Source organism: Carassius gibelio, chromosome A15, assembly GCF_023724105.1.
Source record: "Carassius gibelio isolate Cgi1373 ecotype wild population from Czech Republic chromosome A15, carGib1.2-hapl.c, whole genome shotgun sequence".
Classification (NCBI taxonomy): domain Eukaryota; kingdom Metazoa; phylum Chordata; class Actinopteri; order Cypriniformes; family Cyprinidae; genus Carassius; species Carassius gibelio.
The window spans coordinates 642,066-663,501 of NC_068385.1; the positions used below are offsets into that span (position 1 = coordinate 642,066).

The 21,436-nt window shown below is 41.6% G+C and overlaps 1 protein-coding gene across 1 annotated transcript in view; it reads right to left on the reverse strand.

Moving 5' to 3' along the window:
• LOC128028806 (ribonuclease inhibitor-like) overlaps positions 1–19,562 on the reverse strand; it is an 81,452-nt gene extending 61,890 nt beyond the window's left edge. Inside the window, exons 1-4 of the mRNA XM_052616140.1 lie at positions 19,556–19,562; positions 19,242–19,449; positions 10,149–10,322; positions 6,854–7,018 (exon numbers count right to left, since the gene is read on the reverse strand). Of these exons, the coding sequence (XP_052472100.1) occupies positions 6,854–7,018; positions 10,149–10,322; positions 19,242–19,449; positions 19,556–19,562 (554 nt within the window). The remainder of the gene's footprint in view (positions 1–6,853; positions 7,019–10,148; positions 10,323–19,241; positions 19,450–19,555) is intronic.
• Between the last annotated feature and the right edge of the window lie 1,874 nt (positions 19,563–21,436).

A 21,436-nucleotide genomic window follows, 5' to 3' on the forward strand; every position in this document is an offset into this window, starting at 1 on the left:
ACGCTGGCTAGCTATCTCTCTGAGGGGGAAACATCCTCTCTTAAATCTCCCTCTTTGCCATCTAAGCCCTTCCAGGATACATCCCACTTAAATGGTAAATCATACGCAGCAGCAGGTCAGGCTGTGGCTTCATTGCATACGATGGCAGTGCTTCAGAGCTGTGCCGCACCACAGACCTCTCTCTCCGGGCTACCAAGCAGGCCGCCTTCACCATGGGTAGGTCTATGGCGGCCATGGTGGTAGCGGAGAGACATCTGTGGGTGAACCTGGCAGACATCGGGAGGGAAGAAAGGGGGTTTCTTCTCGATGCTCTGGTCTCGCCTTCTGAGCTTTTCGGTACCTCCGTCGATATGGTGGTCGAAAAGTTCAGGGAGGCAAGGGCGTGCTCAGCTGCCTTTAAATCCTTTCATTCCACAAAGGTCCAGGTCCGAGCCCAAACAACAAAGTGGTCCTGGCCCATCTCGATCTGAGGATCTATTTAGCAGTGCTCCACTTTTCCAAAAGAAAAAGGGTAGCCTATGAGCGTGCTACTATGAGCTCGGAGTCCCTCCTCTCATATGAGACTGAATTCATGTTTTTTTAACCAGAGCGCTCCAGTACTACATACTGTTTTTGAGATGTACTGTGAGAGCAGACATCCTGTTGAGGCAGGGGCTGAGGCTAGGGGAATGGCGCATTCGCACCAAGGTGATGAAGCAGAGTTGGAGAGGTTGGTCAGACTTGGGTGGATCGGTTTTGCAACTTGAGAGAGCATCACACTATCCCCTCTGGCTTCCTCTGACTCATCCAGCTCCACTGGGGCTGGATGCCATGGTAAAGGCGTGGCTGAGGCTTCATCTGTACATTTCTTCCTCCAATTGCTCTTCTCCCGGGCCATTCCATCTACGAACTGCCTCTATCAGAGTGCCACGAGAGCCCCTCCTTAGAACAGTATTTGTAAATCCAGGCTATGGTAAGTGTGCACGTGAAGTCCTTTGCACACTTTCTGAAATCCACACTGTGGTAAGTTCGCAAGCTAGTATTCTGCGTTCTTTCTAATATCCTATATGGTGAGGGCTTCACGCAGATGCTTCGTGCCCTTTCTTGAGTCAGTTAAAGCCCCATTCATCTTTGGGTGCCACTCCACCCAGGTATCCTCTGATACCTATCTAGAACAGGGCATTGCTACTAGAAAACTGTTGGGACAGCCTTTCGGCAAGTTTTTTGCGAAGCTAGTGGTAGCCCTTGTGTGACAGGCAAGACTTGGTAGAAGACATGCTAGGTTCTTAGCCGTATCCCTGTAAAGGAATGGGTATTCTGTTCCCCAAAGTGTCCCCTAAGAGGACGCAGTTCAAAGTTCCCTTGACAGGGAATGTCTCAGTTACGAATGTAACCATGGTTCCCTGAAAGGGAATGAGACACTGCGTCCTCTAGCTCCCTGCCATGCTTCAGGATGCAAGGCTTCACGAAGAAGATAAGTGACGGTCCTACGGGTGCGTATTAATAATCGTGCCGGTAGTGACTTCAGAGGCTGTCGCTGGCCAACACGTTGGCGTTTTTCAAAGTATGCTTCAGACACGGGTCACGACGAGGTGTTCCCCAAAGTGTCCCCTAAGAGGACGCAGTGTCTCGTTCCCCTCTCAGGGAACCATGGTTACATCGTAACCTGAGACGTTTACATTTATGTGTGAGTGTTTAATAGGTGTATATGCACGGATCAAGTTTAATTGTATATGCGAGTATGTGCAGGTGTGTTTGTATGCAGCGAGTTTATATGTATGCGCGAGTGTGTGTAGGTGTATATGCATGGATCAAGCTTATACATATACGCGAGTGGTAACAAGGCATGATGGATCCATGTTCTCATTCTGTTTATGCCAAATTCTGACTCATTTGACCATCTGAATGTCTCAACAGAAATTGAGACTCATCAGACCAGGCAACATTTTTCCAGTCTTCAAATGTCCAATTTTGGAGAGCTTGTGCAAATTGTAGCCTCTTTTTCCTATTTGTAGTGGAGATGAGTGGTACCCGGGTGGGGTCTTCTGCTGTTGTAGCCCATCCGCCCCAAGGTTGTGCATTTCGTGGCTTCACAAATGCTTCGCTGCATACCTCGGTTGTAACGAGTGGTTATTTAGCTCAAAGTTGCTCTTCTATCAGCTTGAATCAGTCGGCCCATTCTCCTATGACCTCTAGCATCAACAACGCATTTTCGCCCACAGGACTGCCGCATACTGGATGTTTTTCCCTTTTCACACCATTCTTTGTTAACCCTAGAAATGGTTGTGCGTGAAAATCTTAGTAACTGATCAGATTGTGAAATACTCAGACCGCCCGTCTGGCACCAACAACCATGCCACTCTCAAAATTGCTTAAATCACCTTTCTTCCCATTCTTACATTCAGTTTGGAGTTTTTTCTTGACCAGGACACACCCCTAAATGCATTGAAGCAACTGCTATGTGATTGGTTGATTAGATAATTGCATTAATGAGAAATTGAACAGGTGTTCCTTATAATACTTTAGGTGAGTGTATATATATATATATATATATATATATATATATATTTAAAAGTGTATAATAAATGAAAAGAAAATAGAATACAAAAAGATTATAAAGGGTAGTTCGATTTTTTTTAAGAATAGAATTAGAATATTGAGTGCTAAAGTTAGCGGGTCAAATAAAGATGGAAGAGATGGGTTTTAAGCTGATTCTTGAAGATGGCTAAGCACTCAGCTGCTTGGATTGAGTGGGGCAGATCATTCCACCAAGAGGGAACATTTAATTTAAAAGTCCGTAAAAGTGACTTTGTGCTTCTTTGGGATGGGCACAATTAAGCAACGATCACTTGCAGAATGCAAGCTTCTAGAAGGCACATAAGTCTGAAGTATTAAACAGTTCTTGGACTACTTCTCTTCTCTGTCTACACGGCATCATTAGGTTCTATCTTTCAGAAACATGGCTTTTCATACCACTGCTATGCTGATGACACTCAACTCTACCTCTCATTCCATCCTGTTGATCCGACAGTAGCTGCTAGCATCTCAGTTGGTGTAACAGACATTTCTTGCTGGATGAAGGACCATCACCTTCGACTCAACCTTGCCAAGCAGTACTCTATGCACTAGTGCTGCAACGACTCGTCGACGTCATCGATTACATCGACTACAAAAATACGTAGACATGCGTGAAATGCGTCGACGCGTCACACTGTTTGTTTACATCTCACGTAATGGCATACTGGGAATGGAGAAAGTTGCACTCTATTACAAAAACAGAGACCACGGTTATCAAAAGTATGGGAATACTTTAAACAGAGGACAAATAAAATGGCCCTTTGTTCCCTTCACAAAACCGATATGGTGTACCACAGCACCTCAGAGGAAAACATCTTGGTGCTCTCTGGTGTTACGGTTTAACTGGTTACCGTGTGATCTGGTGACCAACTTCCTGGTTCAGGTCTGATATTCTTGCGCTTGCGGCATTGAGATGTTTTTAACTCGATGCGGTGCGGACACGCCTGGAAAAAACGAGCGCATCGCGACCACGTCGCTTCCATTATGAACGCGCTTATCGCGCGCCTACATAGGAAATGATGAACTTGAGCGCGCAAAAGACGTGATGTGTGAACAAAAAGACAGCGCGATGCTAGACAACAGTCACAAACCACCGAGCTACCCCGAATCAGCTCCAGATCTCTGGAAACCATGCTAAACCATAGCAGAACCCTGACTACATTTTATGGTTTGTGATGCTAAAGAACATTTCATGACATCTCAGACAACTGTACATGTATGGCTACTGTGGTTTAATTATAAACGCTATCATAAACTCATACTTACAATAGTAAAATAATTTTCTTTGCCTCTTTATTATTTTATACTGTAAAAACTTCAACCACATAAGTTGAAAATTAATAAAGGTTGAAATATTATATTAGAAGTTGTACTTATTTTTTTTGTAGTTATACAAAGGATTCATTAGCTAATTAAAAAAAGAACATAAGATTAATTATTTATTGTAATAAAAATAATTGTTAGATTAGTCGACTAATTGAAAAAATAATCGTTAGATTAGTCGACAGAAAAAAATAATCGTTAGTTGCAGCGCTACTATGTACAGCTTGGCAATATAATCGCCATTGGCTAGTTCATTTTCAGTTTACTCACCAGACTGATATACTATATTTCACACACACACACACACACACACACACATATACTGTATATATATATATGATTCCAGTCAGCTTATCTTTGTAAGGTGGCACAACTTCTTAAATCTTAGCTTCTTAATCAGTCAGTCAAGCATTATATTATGGTATTAAGCACTATTTAATTAGAACTTTAGTGATTAGAACTAAAACTTGGTAACCATGTATGAATGCATATTTTTCATTTTAACTGAACCTAAGATTGGTAGTGATGTTTAAAATATTGCTGGTCATTTAGGGTTTCTGTAAAAATAAGTAATAGATCATAATTGTTAAAAGATGACTACGACTAATTCTAGTACCATGATAACAATATACAATGCACTACGGATTGACGAGCTGCTGGGTTCATGAATATTAATCACGTTGTCTGTGTTCGGTCAATCTGATTTGCTAAAATCAAAACAGGGACAGTAAAATCAGCCCCAGGCAATGAAATTCCCATTTGCGCATTAGCTCTGCCCACTCCGCCCACTACCATATCTTCTGCTTGTTCTAAGAAGGTGAATAATTCTAAATAAACTCAGGAAAATTCAACATATAATAATGACAGGAAAATTCTACATATAATATAGTTTACATGTAGTACGTCCATTCAGCATAGTAAAACTTTCTCTCTTTGCATGTGTGAGAAACACGCTATCAGCAAAGCTACGCGAGTCATGCGCCTTCACAGAGAGTTTAAAGTTTGGCAAATACAGGTGCGCTGTGCGTCCATTAAGATGAATTGAAAAACTACAGATTGCTTGATGGAGAGCGATACTCTGAAATGCTCAGTCAGTGAAAATATATCTGTGCTAATCTTAAAATAGCCTCAAACACACACAATGGTGAGTTAAATCTAAGAATTTATTAGCCAATGGCTAATGATAGACATCATTTAGTTGCCCAGAGGGTTGCCAAGACAGAACTGCTTGTGGTTACAGCAAACAATAGACTGTATAAAAACATGGACGTACTGTCCGTGACGTCACCCGTAGACTCCTGAAGTGTGTTTTTGAAGCCTAAAATGTGCAGAGCGGGCCATCGCCATCTTGGCAGCGCATCACCGCGCAACTCTCCCGGACAATCAAAAATGGGCAAAAAGGCAGGGAATTACTTGTTGAATCCACGCCCACCTAGTGTGACAGCAGTGTCATTAGTGGCAATCCACCTGTCACTCAAGTGGCCACACCCTTAATTATGCAGAACTTTAAGTCTTAATATAATTTAAATGGATGAATTATGAAAAATTAACCCCCCTCACAGTTGTCATGAAGTGCAAAATTAGTTATTTAGACCAAAATCATTTTTTGCACCAGGCTATAAAGATGTTTTTTTTCTGCTGTAAAGTTGGGCATTTTAACATGGGGAGTCTATGGGGCTGACTCCCTTTTGCAGCCAGCGTCAAGCGGCCAGTCGATGAATTGCAGTTTTAGTCACTTCCTTACTGGCCTCACCAGAGAGAGCGAGAGGTTGGCGCTCGCAGCAAACCTATCGTTTCATCATAATTGCCCATCCACTTAGGCACATCAACCATAACTCCTTCAAAAACAGCCAGAAGCTTTGAAATTATGTTTTATGATCAGCTGACTTTCTCAGGCCACATTGCTAAAACTGTACTCTCCTGCAGATTTGCTTTATTCAACATAAAGAAGATCAGGCCCTTTCTTTCGGAACATGCTGCACAACTCCTTGTTCAAGCTCTTGTTCTGTCCAGGCTGGACTATTGCAATGCTCTCTTTGCATCTTGGCAGGTCTTCCATTCAGTTCTAGCAAACCTTTATAATTAATCCAGAACAAGGCAGCAAGATTAAATTTTAATGAGAAGAAAAAAATACACGTCTCACCTCTGTTTATCAATTTGCACTGGCTACCAATAGCTTCTCGCATAAAATTCAAAGCATTGATGTTTGCCTACAAAACTACCACTGGCTCTGCACCCATTTACCTAAATTTATTACTTCAGACTCATGTGCAATCTAGAAGCTTGAACGTTGCTTGATTGTGCCATCCTAATGAAGCACAAAGTCACTTTTACAGACTTTTAAATTAAATGCTCCCTCCCGGTGGAATGACCTCCCCAACTTACTCCAAGCAGCTGAGTGCCTAGACATCTTCAATAATCAGCTTAAAACCCATCTATTCCATCTTTATTTGACCCTCTAACTTTAGCACTCACTATTCTAATTCTATTTCTTGAATATGATTATTCTTAAAAATTATTCTTTCTAATCTTTTTGTATTTTATCTTTCTTTTCATTTATTATACAATTAAGAAAAGCAAAAATAGTCCTCTAACATTAGCTTGCTCTATTCTTTTTCTATTCTATCTGTTTTCTTTGTATTTATTATATTATTTAAAAGCCCTTGCTATGTGTACTGTGTTAAAGCTAACTGAGACTTGTTCTAGCACTTGTATATCATTGCTCTTTTGTTGATTGTGATTGCTTCCATTGTCCTCATTTGTAAGTCGCTTTGTATAAAAGTGTCTGCTAAACGACTAAATGTAATGTAAATGTAAATGAAATAGAGACTCATGATTCATGCTGTTTTTCTGATGCTTTCTAACCCCTCTCTCTCTTCTACATTATTTCCTTAAATCATCCTTAAAAAAGAGAAAAGAGAACAAAAGAGAGAGAAAGATAATTTCTCAGTACCAGACCATGTGTGATTCTCACCTGAGTATCTCCAATTTACAGTGAGGATTCTTGAGTCCAGAACAAAGAAACCCCACACCAGAATCTCCTAGTTTATTCCATGATAGATCAAGTTCTCTCAGGTTTGATCTCAGAGCTGAAGCCAGAGCAGCACAACCTTCATCTGTGACACCACAATTACTCAACCTGTAGAGAACAATGACAAACTCACTCTCTGAGCTCAGATCATTCCTAGGCATGTAACATAATAATAGCAAAATATATACTAGGGGTGACCCCGAATAGTTGACTAATCGATGCTTTGATTCGAGGAGCCTGATTCGACAACCAATCTAAATGTTGAATATTAGCATGGTGTTATTGATTATGCCATTTTGACTATATAGGGTAGCTCAAATGTCTGATTTCACATAGAACTACCGGTTTTCTCCCAATAAGTTAATATACAGCCTATTATGATAAAGCTGTAAGAATCTGAGAAGAAAGAAGCTTCAAATTAATATTTTAAAGTGGGTGAATAAATCCAACCACCCCTATAGATTTATGTTTCACTTTCCATTATCCGTGACCAAAGGATTTTGGCGGCAGGGATTTAAAACTTTACCAAGACTCAAACTGACACAGGCAAAGACTGGATTTTTTCAAACAGGTAGGGTACAAGTGATTTCAAAACATTTCATCCAGTGTATATATATTGTGAAATTATTATTTACCTGATATAAGATGCATTTGGTTTTGAATCAAGCGCTTTATTGTACTACGGTGATATCTCTTCAGCACACAGCGCGAGCAGGTCAAACTAAAATGCAGAATAGTAATAACTATGACTGGACTGTCACACCCATACCATTATAATTAGAACACCATTATAATAAAACGTTGTGAATTTTTAGAGTTTAGCTGCTGTGTTTCTGCAAATTGTTTCGTGAAGAACGCGTCCACAAAAGGAGTTCACATTCAGAGCCCCGCAGATATGTTCATGTGCATTCGGGTCCTTTTTGCAAATAGCCTTTAAGTCTTAATGTTAACGTTATGTTGTATAAATAACGAAGCATATTCTATATGAAATTATGAGTTGAATTTCATTGATTTAAAACTTGATATCAACCTTGTCACTCTACTGGTCATCTTCAGCATGCGCAGCTCAAAACAGAAATGCAGAACATTAACTTGCTAATGTTTTAGGTTAACGTTATAATGAGAGCTATTATATATTATTACACTATTGTTAAAATTGTTTTAATTGTTATGGTTTCGCTGACGTTAAGTGTTAGCTATCTGTTAATCAAAACATAAAACATTATTTACCCCGTTTATATCTCCAAGGTGTTCATTACACATTTTCCCTGTGTGTTAACATTAGTAATTATGTTATGTCTGACTTGTTTATGTATTTTGCCCCGCCCCCAAACATAAGATTCGACTATCAGTCGAATATCGGCAAGTTTCGAAAACTCAGATTCGACTATGAAAATCCTTAGGATCTGAATGCACACTTTTATGGACGAGTTCTTCACTAAACAATTTGCAGAAACACGGCAGCTAAACTCTAAAAATTCACAGTGTTTTATTATAATGGTGTTCTCATTGTAATGGTACGGGTGTTACAGTCCAGTCATAGTTATTACTATTCTGCATTGCAGTTTGACCTGCTCGCGCTGTGCGATATCATCATAGTACAATGAAGTGCTTGATTCAAAACCAAATCAGGTAAATAATATATTCACGATATATATACACCGGCTGAAATGTTTTGAAATCACTTGTACCTTACCTGTTAGAAAAATCCAGTCTTTGCCTGTGTCAGTTTGAGTCTTGGTAAAGTTTGAAATCCCTGACGCCAAAATGATCCTCTTTCGGCCACGGATTATGGAAAGTGAAACATAAATCTATAGGGGTGGTTAGATTTATTTACGCACTTTAAAATATTAATTTGAAGCTTCTTTTTTTTCAGATTCTTACAGCTTTATCATAATAGGCTGTATATTAACTTATTGGGAGAAAACTGGTAGTTCTATGTGAAATCAGACGTTTGAGCTATCCCATATAGTCAAAATTGCATAATCAATAACACCCTGCTAATATTCGACTGTTAGATTGGTGGTCAAATCAGGCTCCTCTAATCCAAGCATTGATTAGTCGACTATTAGGGGTCACCCCTACATTCTATTTTCATTTGTCTAACTTCTTGAGCTATAGTAGCTCGTCTGTTGAATCGGACCACACAGGCCAGCCTTCGCTCCCCACATGCATCAATGAGTCTCGGCTGCCCATGATCCTGATATCGGTTCACTGCTGTTCCTGGACCATTTTGGGTAGATACTGACCACTGCAGACCAGGAACACCCCAAAATAGCTGCAGTTTTGGAGATGCTGCGTCCAAGTCGTCTAGCCATCGAAATTTGGCCCTTGTCAAACTTGCCAAATTTTTCCTCCTTCTAACTCATCAACTTTGAGGACAAAATGTGACCCTGGGCCACAAAACCAGTCTTAAGGAACTTGGGTATATTTTTCGCAATATCCCCAAAAAATTGTATGGGTCAGAATTATAGATTTTTTGTTTTATGCCAAGAATCATTAGGATATTAAGTAATGATGGCGTTCCATTAAGATATCTTGTAAATTTCCTAGAGTAATTATATCAAAAATTTTTGATTAGTAATATGCATTGCTAAGAACTTCATTTGGAAAATTTTTAAGGTGATTTTCTCAGTATTTAGATTTTTTTTTTGCACCACTCAAGTTTTCAGTTTTTCAAATCGTTCTTAGCCAAACATTGTCATATCCTACTAAACCATACATCAATGGAAAGATTATTTGTTCAGCTTTTAGATGAAACAAATCTCAATTTCACAAAATGTACTCTTATTAAATTAAATTAATGCATTTAGCAGACGCTTTTATCCAAAGCGACTTATAGTGCATTCAGGCTATCAATTTTTACATATCATGTGTTCCCGGGGAATCGAACCCCCAACCTTGTGCCCCCAAGCCAAGTGCTCTACCAGTTTGTGCTACAGGAACTCTTATGCCTGGTTATGTGGTCCACGGTCACAAATGTTCACTTGCTCTCTAATATATCCCACCCACTAACAGGTGCGGTTATGAAAAGATAATCAGTGTTATTCTCTTATTCTCTTCATAATGTTATACCTGATTAGTGTTTATATATATATATATGTGTTTGTATTCCGGCAGCCCCCGGTGCTTTCTGATCTTGACCCCTCTTTTTTTTCTTCATTACTTCCTTAAACCTTAAAAAATCTATATTTTTATCTTCAAAATGTATCTGCGTACCAGACCATGTGATTCTCACCTGAGTATCTCCAGTTTACAGTGAGGGTTCCTGAGTCCAGAAGAGAGATGCAACACACCAGAATCACCTAGTTGATTACCAGTCAGACTAATTTTTCTCAGGTTCGATGGTTTTGATGTCAGAGCTGAAGCCAGAGTAATACAACCTTTATCTGTGACACCACAATTACTCAACCTGTGGAGAACAATGAAACTCTTCACTCTCCCAGATCAGAGAGTGACATGGATCAGATAAACAAAAACAAGTCACAATGAAATGGAAGTATTAGATCTTTTTTTTCTTATTGTCATGTACATCTGAGTGAAAAAAAGAAAAAAATGTTGAATGGTAACTTGGTTTTATACATCTGTCGTTGATTATATTTTGACATGTGGGTGTTGCACTCAATCGTGGGGTCAGATGAATGTGAGTGTAACAAGTGGAACGGAGCTAAGACCTGTGGGAAATTGAGGCCAATGATGCGAGTGATAATGAGCATCACATGTGTGCCACACAAGGGTGCTGCTGGCCAAATGGGTGCCCTAAGCAGGATTTTATTGTTGTCAAGTCAAGTCTGCTTTATTGTCCCTTCTTCCACATGTACAGTACATACATACACAGATTTGAAATTGTGTTTCTCTAAGACCCTCGGTGCATACAGATAACACTAACAGTAGATCCTAAAAATCTAATATAAAGTATAAGATACGACTATACAATAAGGGCATGTAAAAAACATATTATAAAAATAAAAATAAAGTTAAATAAAACAGTGCAGGGCACGTGGCAGATACAGTTCAAACCAGTGAAGTGAACAAACAGTAAAGATAAAAAGATATTTAGTGCAAAAAAAGCCTATTCAGTCTGATTAAAGTGAAAAAGGGCTCAAGAGCAGTTATTTTATTTAAACTGACTGATGAGGTCGTAGAATTACATCAGTTCCATGCTGAATGAGGTAGTGAGCAGACCAATGCTGCAAAAAGTGACTGTGGCGTGCCAACGTATGTTAGTGGGAGGAGGGGGTGGAAGGACCTGGGGATGTGGGATCTGGGGGTGGGGGGTTCATAGTTCTGGGGCAGAAGAGGGAAGCGTTGCAGAGTCTTCCGGCAGGACGCGTTGTAGGTGCCATTCAGATGCAGCTCAGGTGCATATGATGGGGGGCGGGGCTCTGGCTCTTCTCGGTTTTCGAAGTAGAGATGCTGCTGTGCTTTCTTGGCCAGTGCTGCGGTGTTGTCAGTCCAGGAGAGGTCTTCTGTGATGTGCACACCCAGGAACTTTGTGATGGTGCTGGATGTGTTGTTGCCTACCCTTACTGCCTGAGGTCTTCCAGTCAGAAAGTCCAACAGCCAGTTGTACTGCAAAGTGTTGAGTCCAAGCTGGACCAGTTTGTAAATGAGCTGTTGAGCTATGATTGCGTGAATGCTGAACTGAAGCATATAAATAGCATTCTGACGTATGAGTCCTTTTTGTCTATATGTGTGAGTGCTGAGTGGAGGGCAGTTGCGATGGCATCATCGATCGAGTGGCTGGACCGATATGCAAACTGGAAACGGTCTAGGGAGGGGGGGGGGGGGGCAGACTTGATGTGGTGCATGACTAGCCGTTCAAGCACTTCAAGAGGATAGGAGTAAGTACAACAGGACAGTAGTCATTGAAGCAGTATGGAGATGGCGTCTTAGGGACTGGAATGATGATGGTAGCTTTGAAACATGTGGGAACAACAGCCTGACTAAGTGAGATGTTGAAAATGTGTGTGAAGACATCAGTGAGTTCTGTTGCACAGTCTCTCAGTACACGCCCAGGGATGTTGTCAGGACCTGGAACATTGCATGCATTGATCCTGCTGAAGGATCTTCTCATGCTGTCTGGGGTCAGTTTCATCACCTGGTCGCTGGGAGGAGGTGGAGTCTTCTGTGCAGTGGATGAATTGATGGGCTATCCTCCTGGAGTGTTGACTCTTAGCCTCTCTGATGCCATGGGACAGGTTGGCCCTGGCTGTCCTCTCCAGCTCTGAAAGCAGCGTTCTGCATTTTCAGGAGTCTGTACATGTTACATCATCAATACACTTGTTGATGTATAAAGTGACAGTCTCCAAGTACTCTTGGAGGTCTGTGGTGTTTTTGTATGTAGCAGCCTGCTTAAACATGTTCCAGTCAGTTGAGTCAAAACAGTCCTGAAGAGCCTCCGACGACCCTTCCGGCCACAATGAATCTGTTTTTGAACTGGTTTGGCGACTTTAATGAGCGGTCCATATGCAGGCATTAGCATGACAGTGATGTGGTCTGAGGCACCGATGTGGGGGAAGGGGAGGGCTTTGTAGGCTCCTCTCTGTGTGGTGTAAACAACGTCTCAAATGTTATTACCTCTTGTTGGAAAGTTAATGTGTTGGTGTATTTTTGGAAACACACTCTTTAAGACTTTAAGTCTGCATGTTTGAAATCCCCAGCTATGGTGAGAAAAGCATCAGGGTGTGCTTTCTGCTGCTCACTGATGTGCTGGTACAGTTTATTTAGTCCATCATTCCTGTTGCTGTTGTTGTTGTTCGGAGGACTGTAAACAGAAACGAGCAGTATGGCAGTATATTCCCTTGGTAGATAGAACGGCCGACACTTAATAATCATAAACTCCACCAGGGGTGAGCAGTATTTGCAGATTACAACAGCATCGCGGCATAACGCATCATTGATGTAAACACAAAGCCCGCCAACCCAGGTTTTTCCTTCCACGAAGAGAGCTCTGTCTGCTCAATAGCACATCAGCTGGTCAAGCTGAATAGTGCCGCCTGGAACGTTGTTGCTAAGCCATGTTTCCATGAACACAAAAACACAACAGTCTCTTACAGTCCTCTAAGTTGAGCATAGTAATCAGATGTAGTCCGGTTTATTGTCCAAAGAACGAACGTTAGCCAGTACGATGCTTGGGATGGATGGCTTGTGTGGGTTAGCCATTAGCCTAGCCTGGATATCTCTGTGCTTAACCCTCTTCTGCTTCCACTCACATGGCTTGTGGCACCTACGCTGTGGGTGAGATGCAATAGTGGGGGTCGGTGATGGTGAAGGCTTCCGGAGAAGACCGAGATCCCACAGCAGTCCTGTGTGCATGGAGTTTAACTCTAAAAATGTGGTTCTGCTGACATCCAGCAGAAACTCACGACTGTACATTTGTGATACACACTACCTCCTCTGCAGCTCTCACTTCAGTGTGATGGCTTTCAGGAGAAGGGCTTTGAGCAAATGCTGCCACTCGACGAGGACGTGGCTGCCCACCTCTGCCTCCCCATGTCTGTGGGGTGGAAAAGCAAGTGTGCCCTTCCTTCTAAGCCCTGCAGGACAACCTCGGCCATGGCTGACAGAGCCTATATTTCTGCAGGCCAAGCTGCTTCAGCACTGCACACCATGGCCATTCTTCCAGTGTTCCAGGCAAAGCTTCTCCATTCACCACTGGATGAGACTAGCTGAGGACTACCTCCGCCATGGCTGGCAGAGCCTATATTTTTGTGGGCCAAGCTGCTTCAGCACTGCACACCATGGCCGTTCTTCAAGTGATCCAGGCAAAGCTTCTCCATTCCCTGAATGAGTCTAGTCTCTTCGTGCCAGCTGTAGAGGGATTCACTGAGTGTTTCACTGCAGCTCAGAAGTCATCCCAGACCATGCGACACTTCCTGCCTAAATGCTCCAGCTCTGCCTCGAATCTCCCCAGGACTGCACTGACCCAGCATGGGCTCAGAAGCCTGCCCCTTCTACCTACCAGGCGGCACCCCCTAAGGAGTAGCATCAGCAAGCTCGCCCCGCTAAGAGCGCTAAACTGCTGAGACATCAGGGCCCCGGCCAAGGATTGTGCTGGACCCGACGTCCTCAAAATCTTCTTGACCATTGGGGAAGGAAGAGGAAGGAGCAAAGTCCCGCCACGGTCGGACCACCCCAATGTTCTCTCGTCTGCCTGCTCTGCGACCTGAGCCCATTGTTGTTCACCCCCGCAAAGCACCATTATTATGGCGAACACAATAAATATTTCACATTGTCAAGAGCGTTTTCCCTCTTCCACACTCATCAGTGTTCGGGGTTCTACAGCCATTATTTCCTTGTCACCAGAGCCGTGCTCCTGAGCCACTTAGAGTGCCTAGGACTCAGGGTAAATTTTGCCAAGAACTCACTGCTCCCCAGCCAAAGTATCACATCCCTGGTTGCAGTCTTCGATTTAGTCCATATGAGGACAGTCATATCATCAGAGCATGGTCTGGTAATACAGCAGCTTGCAGCTTCCGCCAGGAACAAATCCTGTTTCCCTCTGAAGTTCTTTCAGGGGATGCTAGTGTCTAGCTAACTCTCGAGCGCAGTTGTGCGAGCACAGGGAACTGGTGCTCAGACACCGTAACCGGCTGGGTCTTCAGGTCAACTGGGAAAAAAAACAAACTCCCCTGTGCAAAGGATCTCTTTTCTCGCTTCTGGGCAGCAGAGGCCAACCTGGGAGACTGGGGAGTTGAGTCCGATCAGACTCCCTCATGTCTGCCAGATTCAGCCATAGTTGACGCTTCTGGACCACCAAACTGGACATCACCTGACCCAAGGTGCACACAGAAACCTTCGACACCCGGAGAGCGAGGTCGGTAGCAGTGCATGCCACCTGCAAAACCCCTGGGTCAGCACTGCCCGCGTGCAGCTCTTGAGCAGCATGGCCTCGTAGACCTGAAGGGTGGCCATGGCGTGCAGGACAGAAGAAAAAAAGGAACCAGCGGAAGTTGCTGGCGATCAGCATGAGCAGCCCCCAGGAACCAATCATCCAGCCTTGAGCACTCGGGGCTGGGTGGAGGATTCCAGTCAAGCCTGATGCCCTCAACTGCCCAGGAAAGCACAGCTGTCAGCTCGGGATCGGACTTGGGCAACGCTGGCACTCCCGAGGGAGGTAACGCAGCTGAATATTATATATATATATATATATATATATATATATATATATATATATATATATAATATTTTATATCATCATCTCACACATGGATCGGCATTTTCTAAAATGTCTAAATTCTAAATCAAAATACATATCTGATACGTCTTAAACAATGAATGTCTTGAGTCTAAACCAGGAACATACTCTGAGTAAAATTAACTTAAAGGTGCTTCTCAATAAATTAAAATGTCGAGGAAAATTTAATTTATTTCAGTAATTAGACTCTATTGTGAAACTTGTGTATTAAATAAATTCAATGCACACAGACTGAAGTAGTTTAGGTCTTCGGTTATTTTACTGTAATTGTGATGGTTTTGGCTCACATTTAACAAAAACCCACCAATTCAACAAATTAGAATACTTCAAAAGACCAATAAGAATATATTTAAGTGAACTGTTGGCCTTCTGGAAACTATGTTTATTTACTTTACATGTACTCAATACTTGGTAGGGGCTCATTTTGCTGTAATTACTGCTTCGCTTCCATGTGGCATGGAGGTGATCAGTTTGTGGCACTGCTGAGGTGGTATGGAAGCCCAGGTTTCTTTGACAATGGCCTTCAGCTCATTTGCCCATAGATTCTCTCTGGGGTTCTGGTCTGGTCAGTTTCCTGGCCAGTCAAGCACACCAACACCATGGTCATTTAACCAACTTTTGGCAGTGTGGGCAGGTGCCAAATCCTGCTGTAAAATGAAATCCGCATCTTCAAAAAGCTGGTCAGCAGAAGGAAGCATGAAGTGCTCCAATATTTATTCGTAAACGGGTGGACCAACACCAGCAGATGAAATGGCACCCCAAATCATCACAGACTGTGGAAACTTAACACTGAAAATCAAGCAACTTGGGCTATGAGCTTCTCCACCCTTCCTCCAGACTCTAGGACCTTGGTTTCCAAATGAAATACAAAACCTGCTCCCATCTGAAAACAGGACTTTGGACCAGTGGGCAAAGGTCCAGTTCTTCTTCTACTTAGCACAGGTAAGACGCTGATGATGTTGTCTGTGGTTCAGCAAATTCCTTGACACTTCTGTGTGTGGTGGCTCTTGATACCTTGATCTCAGCCTTGCATTGTCTTGAGCCTTCACTTTGCCAATTATAATCTATATTGTTAGTAGCCTGAAAAGCCCACAGTCATTATGCTCCATATCGCACTTGACTGGATGTGCAATGCTCTGCAGTACATTTTGACATTTTAGAATGTTAAGTTCTACTTCTGTTATATTTTAGTGAAAGTCACTCAAAAGTAATACAGGAGCCACGTAGCACATTACAATTCTGAGAGATTAATATTGTGAGGTAAGGAACTACTTTTAAATGACAGTAACAAGTAATCTATAATGTATTACAGTTTGGAAGTAACTTGCACAACATTGATAACAAAACATTCAAGATTAGATAATATCTTTTGTCATTAATTTCAGTCTTCAACTTGTGTGTGTATGTGTGTGTGTGAATGTATTTATATATATATATATATATATTAGGGCTGTCAAATGATTAAAATTTTTAATCAAATTAATCAGAATTTTCAGTGGATTAATCATGATTAATCACTATTTGCAACTACACCTGAATCCTAACCATTTTTTTTCTGAAATGCATACCAAAAGATAAATAACAGGACACAGATACATAATTTTCATGTATTGATTCATCAATATGTGGTTCTTTTTTTCTGAATTTCAAAAGTTTAACATTTACTTAGATCAAATTTACCTGAGCACTATATCAAACCATGCCATTTAACTACAGATAATGTAAGAGTTTTAGATGAACCAGTGGTTAAATATAGCCACATATCTATGAAATTATGCATAGAGAAACTCGAAAGAATGCACTCAGAAACACAAACATGCGCCACAATCACATAAGCAGCACTCTGGGCACTCTTGTTTTTGGGAGGTGTTCATTTGCTCTGCCACAATACTTTAGGATCGATATTTTCACGTTCTGAAGGCTTCAAGTGCCAGTAAAACCAAGTAAAAATGCATATGCTTTTCCAAACAGCTGTAATTTTCGCTGCATTGCATGTAGGCGTTCTGCGCATGCGCAGTGTGAAACACAGGACGCTATAACACAGTGATCCTCAAATCTGGCTCGCGAGATCCACTTTCCTGCGAAGTTTAGCTCTAACCCTAATCAAACACGCACGAGTTTGCTAATCAGTGTCTTTAGGATCATTAGTAAATCACAGGCAGGTGTGTTTAATTGGAGTCTGCGCTAAACTCTGCATGAAACTCGCGAGCCAGATTTGAGGATCACTGCTATAACAGGAAGAAGAAGCTCCATCGTATCAACTACCAAAGTCGTCTCTGTTTATCGAGCTTGGCATGAATGTATTTGAGAGTAACTGGGGTAAAACCTTAAGCTTCTTCTGTGTTTTCGTCACGGCGCTCGCCGCTGTTTTTTACTATCTTGAGAATTCAGAGATCGACGAGACTTTCCTAACCTGAATAATTTGTCACACTGCGCATGCGTGAAATGCGTTAAAAAATTTGACGTAATTAACGACAACCAACTAATTAACGCCGTTAACGCGCTATTTTTGACAGCCCTAATATATATATATATATATATATATATACACATACTCACCTTAAGGATTATTAGGAACACCATACTAATACTGTGTTTGACCCGCTTTCGCCTTCAGAACTGCCTTAATTCTACATGGCATTGATTCAACAAGGTGCTGAAAGCATTCTTTAGAAATGTTTGCCCAAGTAATCTATAATTGATAGGATAGCATCTTGCAGTTGATGGAGATTTGTGGGATGCACATCCAGGGCATGAAGCTCCCGTTCCACCACATCCCAAAGATGCTCTATTTGGTTGAGATCTGGTGACTGTGGGGGCCATTTTAGTACAGTGAACTCATTGTCATGTTCAAGAAACCAATTTGAAATGATTCAAGCTTTGTGACATGGTGCATTATCCTGCTGGAAGTAACCATCAGAGGATGGGTACATGGCGGTCATAAAGGGATGGACATGGTCAGAAACAATGCTCAGGTAGGCAGTGGCATTTAAATGATGCCCAATTGGAACTAAGGGGCCTTTAGTGTGTCAAGAAAAAATCCCCCACACAATTACACCACCACCACCAGCCTGCACAGTGGTAACAAGGCATGATGTATCCATGTTCTCTGTTTACGCCAAATTCTGACTATACCATCTGAATGTCTCAACAGAAATCGAGACTCATCAGACCAGGTAACATTTTTCCAGTCTTCAACTGTCCAATTTTGGTGAGCTTGTTTAAATTGTAGCCTATTTTACCTATTTGTAGTGGAAATGAGTGGTACCCGGTGAGGTCTTCTGCTGTTGTAGCCCATCTGCCTCAAGGTTGTGCGTGTTGTGGCTTCACAAATGCTTTGCTCCATACCTCGGATGTAACAAGTGGGTATATCAGTCAAAGTTTCTCTTCTATCAGCTTGAATCAGTCGGCCCATTCTCCTTTGACCTCTAACATCAACAAGGCATTTTCACCCACAGGACCAACACATACTGGATGTTTTTCCCTTTTCACACCATTCTTTGTAAACACTAGAAATGCTTGTGCGTGAAAATCCCAGTAACTGAGCCAATTGTGAAATACTCAGACCAGTCCGTCTGGCACCAACAACCATGCCACACTCAAAATTGCTTAAATGACTTTTCTTTCCCATTCTGACATTCAGTTTGGAGTTCAGGAGATTGTCTTGACCAGGACCACATCCCTAATGTATTGAAGCAACTGCCATGAGACTGGTTGATTAGATAATTGCATTAATGAGAAGTTGAACAGATGTTCCTAATAATCCTTTAGGATATATATATATATTATATATAAATAAAAAACATTTTATTTTATTTTTTCAATTTAAAGGCTTTATTCAGACATACGAACGTTTGAGCCAAATGTGTCCCAGTACAGCCCTACATGTGCAATACATTCAAGCTTGAAGGTTTTCCCCAGTCACTGCTATTATATAAAGAAGTGCGAATGGAACATCTATTTCTAAAAAGAAAGAGAGGTTCATGCTGTGTTTGAATTCAACTACTTAAACTATTTCAGGCAGCTTGTGGTGATTTCTGATTGCAACCCCTCTGTTTCTCCTACACTGCTTTTATAAATCTTAAAAACAGAGAGAGAATTTATCTGAGAACCAGACCATGTGATTCTCACCTGAGTATCTCCAGTTTACAGTGAGGATTCTCGAGGACAGAAGAGAGACACACCACACCAGAATCTCCTAGTCGATTCCCAGACACATCCAGTTCTCTCAGGTGTGAGGGGTTTGATCTCAGAGCTGATGTCAGTGCAGCACAACCTTCATCTGTGACACCACACTTACTCAACCTGTAGAGAACAATGAAACTCTTCACTCTCTCAGCTCAGATCATTCCAAAAATAATAATATCAATATATACTGTAAACATCACGGTGTGATATTCTGTGATTGCATTTGTTTTTGTTAAACTTTTGTCAAATTTGGTCACCTTCCATCTTCCCCCATCACTTAAAAAAAATCTGATCTGCAAACATTTTAACAATGTATTTTGGATTTGGAACAGTGAGTTTCTAAGAAAGATGAGTTTGCAGCACTAACTTGTCATCTTTTATAACATATTTTGTTTATTATCCAACATATTCTGCTTCTCTTGCACTAAAAAATTTTCATCTTTGGGGGCAGCATTCATGCACACAGACACCTAAGTTTGTATCCCTAGCAGCACCTGGTGCCTAATTTATAAACTCTCTGTAGATTTCATCCTAAAAAGAGGACTTTGCCTCCCACTGCGAATAGGTTACATTCCTGAGACAGGATAACAACTGCCTACATTAAAACAGAGGAGAGAGAAAATGCCTCCTGTTGGATCGCGTTGTTGCATGAACTGCTGCAAACTTCTACAAAGGATTGTGATTCTTGAAACAAAGTTACTTTCTGGACTTCCAAAACAGACGGAACACTCAACAGACCGTAGTCAAGGACCCCCTCAGCATACAACCGGTGAGTCCAATGAATCTTCTGAATCTCAACAGTTTATACCAAGTGTAGAGGAACAAGCCGAAACTGATCGCCACATTAATCGATGGCACAAACGGAGCGAGACCCAAAGGAACACAAGATATCAGATTGTCACAAGTTTCTCGTATTGCTGCCATAGCTTCCTCTACCCCACATTCGACTATGACAAGGCTTGTAAATACTGGTATTCAACCATCCCCTATACATCTTGAGAACAGATTTCAAGCATTTATGAATGCGGGTGAGGAACCCCCATATGTGATTAAACATGGATTGGATAAGCCAGCAGCTAACACCTCTACTAACAGGCGCTCAAGTTCGAGCAAACAGCGGCATTCAGCTCAGAGCCCAGCCGAGCCCAGGACTCTGCTAGTGGGTGACTCTGTTATCAGAATCATTAGTAGCAGGACTACAACAACATGCTGCCTTCCTCAAGCAACGGTCTCTGATGTGAACAAGGAACTTCAGAACATTCTGATGAAGCACAACACTGCAAATCGAATCATTATCCATGTGGGAAAGAATGATATTCGGAAAGTGCAGTCAGAACTCAGAACTAAGGACTTAAGTGAACTCTCTGAAACACTTCGAAGACTCAAAGTTCAGTCATTCATCAGTGGACCACTCCCAGTAAGGCGAAAAAATATATGTTTTCACCGATGCTTGGGCTGAATACATAACTACAAAGATCTTGCAGTATAAAAGGAGTGAATTTCTTCTACAAATTCAATCTTTTCTGGGGGCATAGACAACAGTTTAAAGCGGATGGCCTCCACCCAACCAAACTTGGTGCTAGAATGCTTAAGGAAAATATCTACGTCTCCCTCCGTCATCCTTCAGCAGAGTGTGTCAATCCATTCAGCATCAAAACACACACCAGGTCAGAGTCATCATGTGGTTGATTTATCCCACAAGGACACTGATAACACCATGCAGCCAAAACAAGCACTGTGGATGGACACTATCCCAGCTGAGCCCTGTCCACAGAGCTCCTCACAGACAGACTGTGATATATCAAAACAGCTACAAGATTCACCACACAAGGACGACTTTCTGGAAAACAACCAGGGTAGCCAGGACAACATACAGTATTGTTCAAAATAATAGCAGTACAATGTGACTAACCAGAATAATCAAGGTTTTTAGTATATTTTTTATTGCTACGTGGCAAACAAGTTACCAGTAGGTTCAGTAGATTGTCAGAAAACAAACAAGACCCAGCATTCATGATATGCACGCTCTTAAGGCTGTGCAATTGGGCAATTAGTTGAAAGGGGTGTGTTAAAAAAAAATAGCAGTGTCTACCTTTGACTGTACAAACTCAAAACTATTTTGTACAAACATTTTTTTT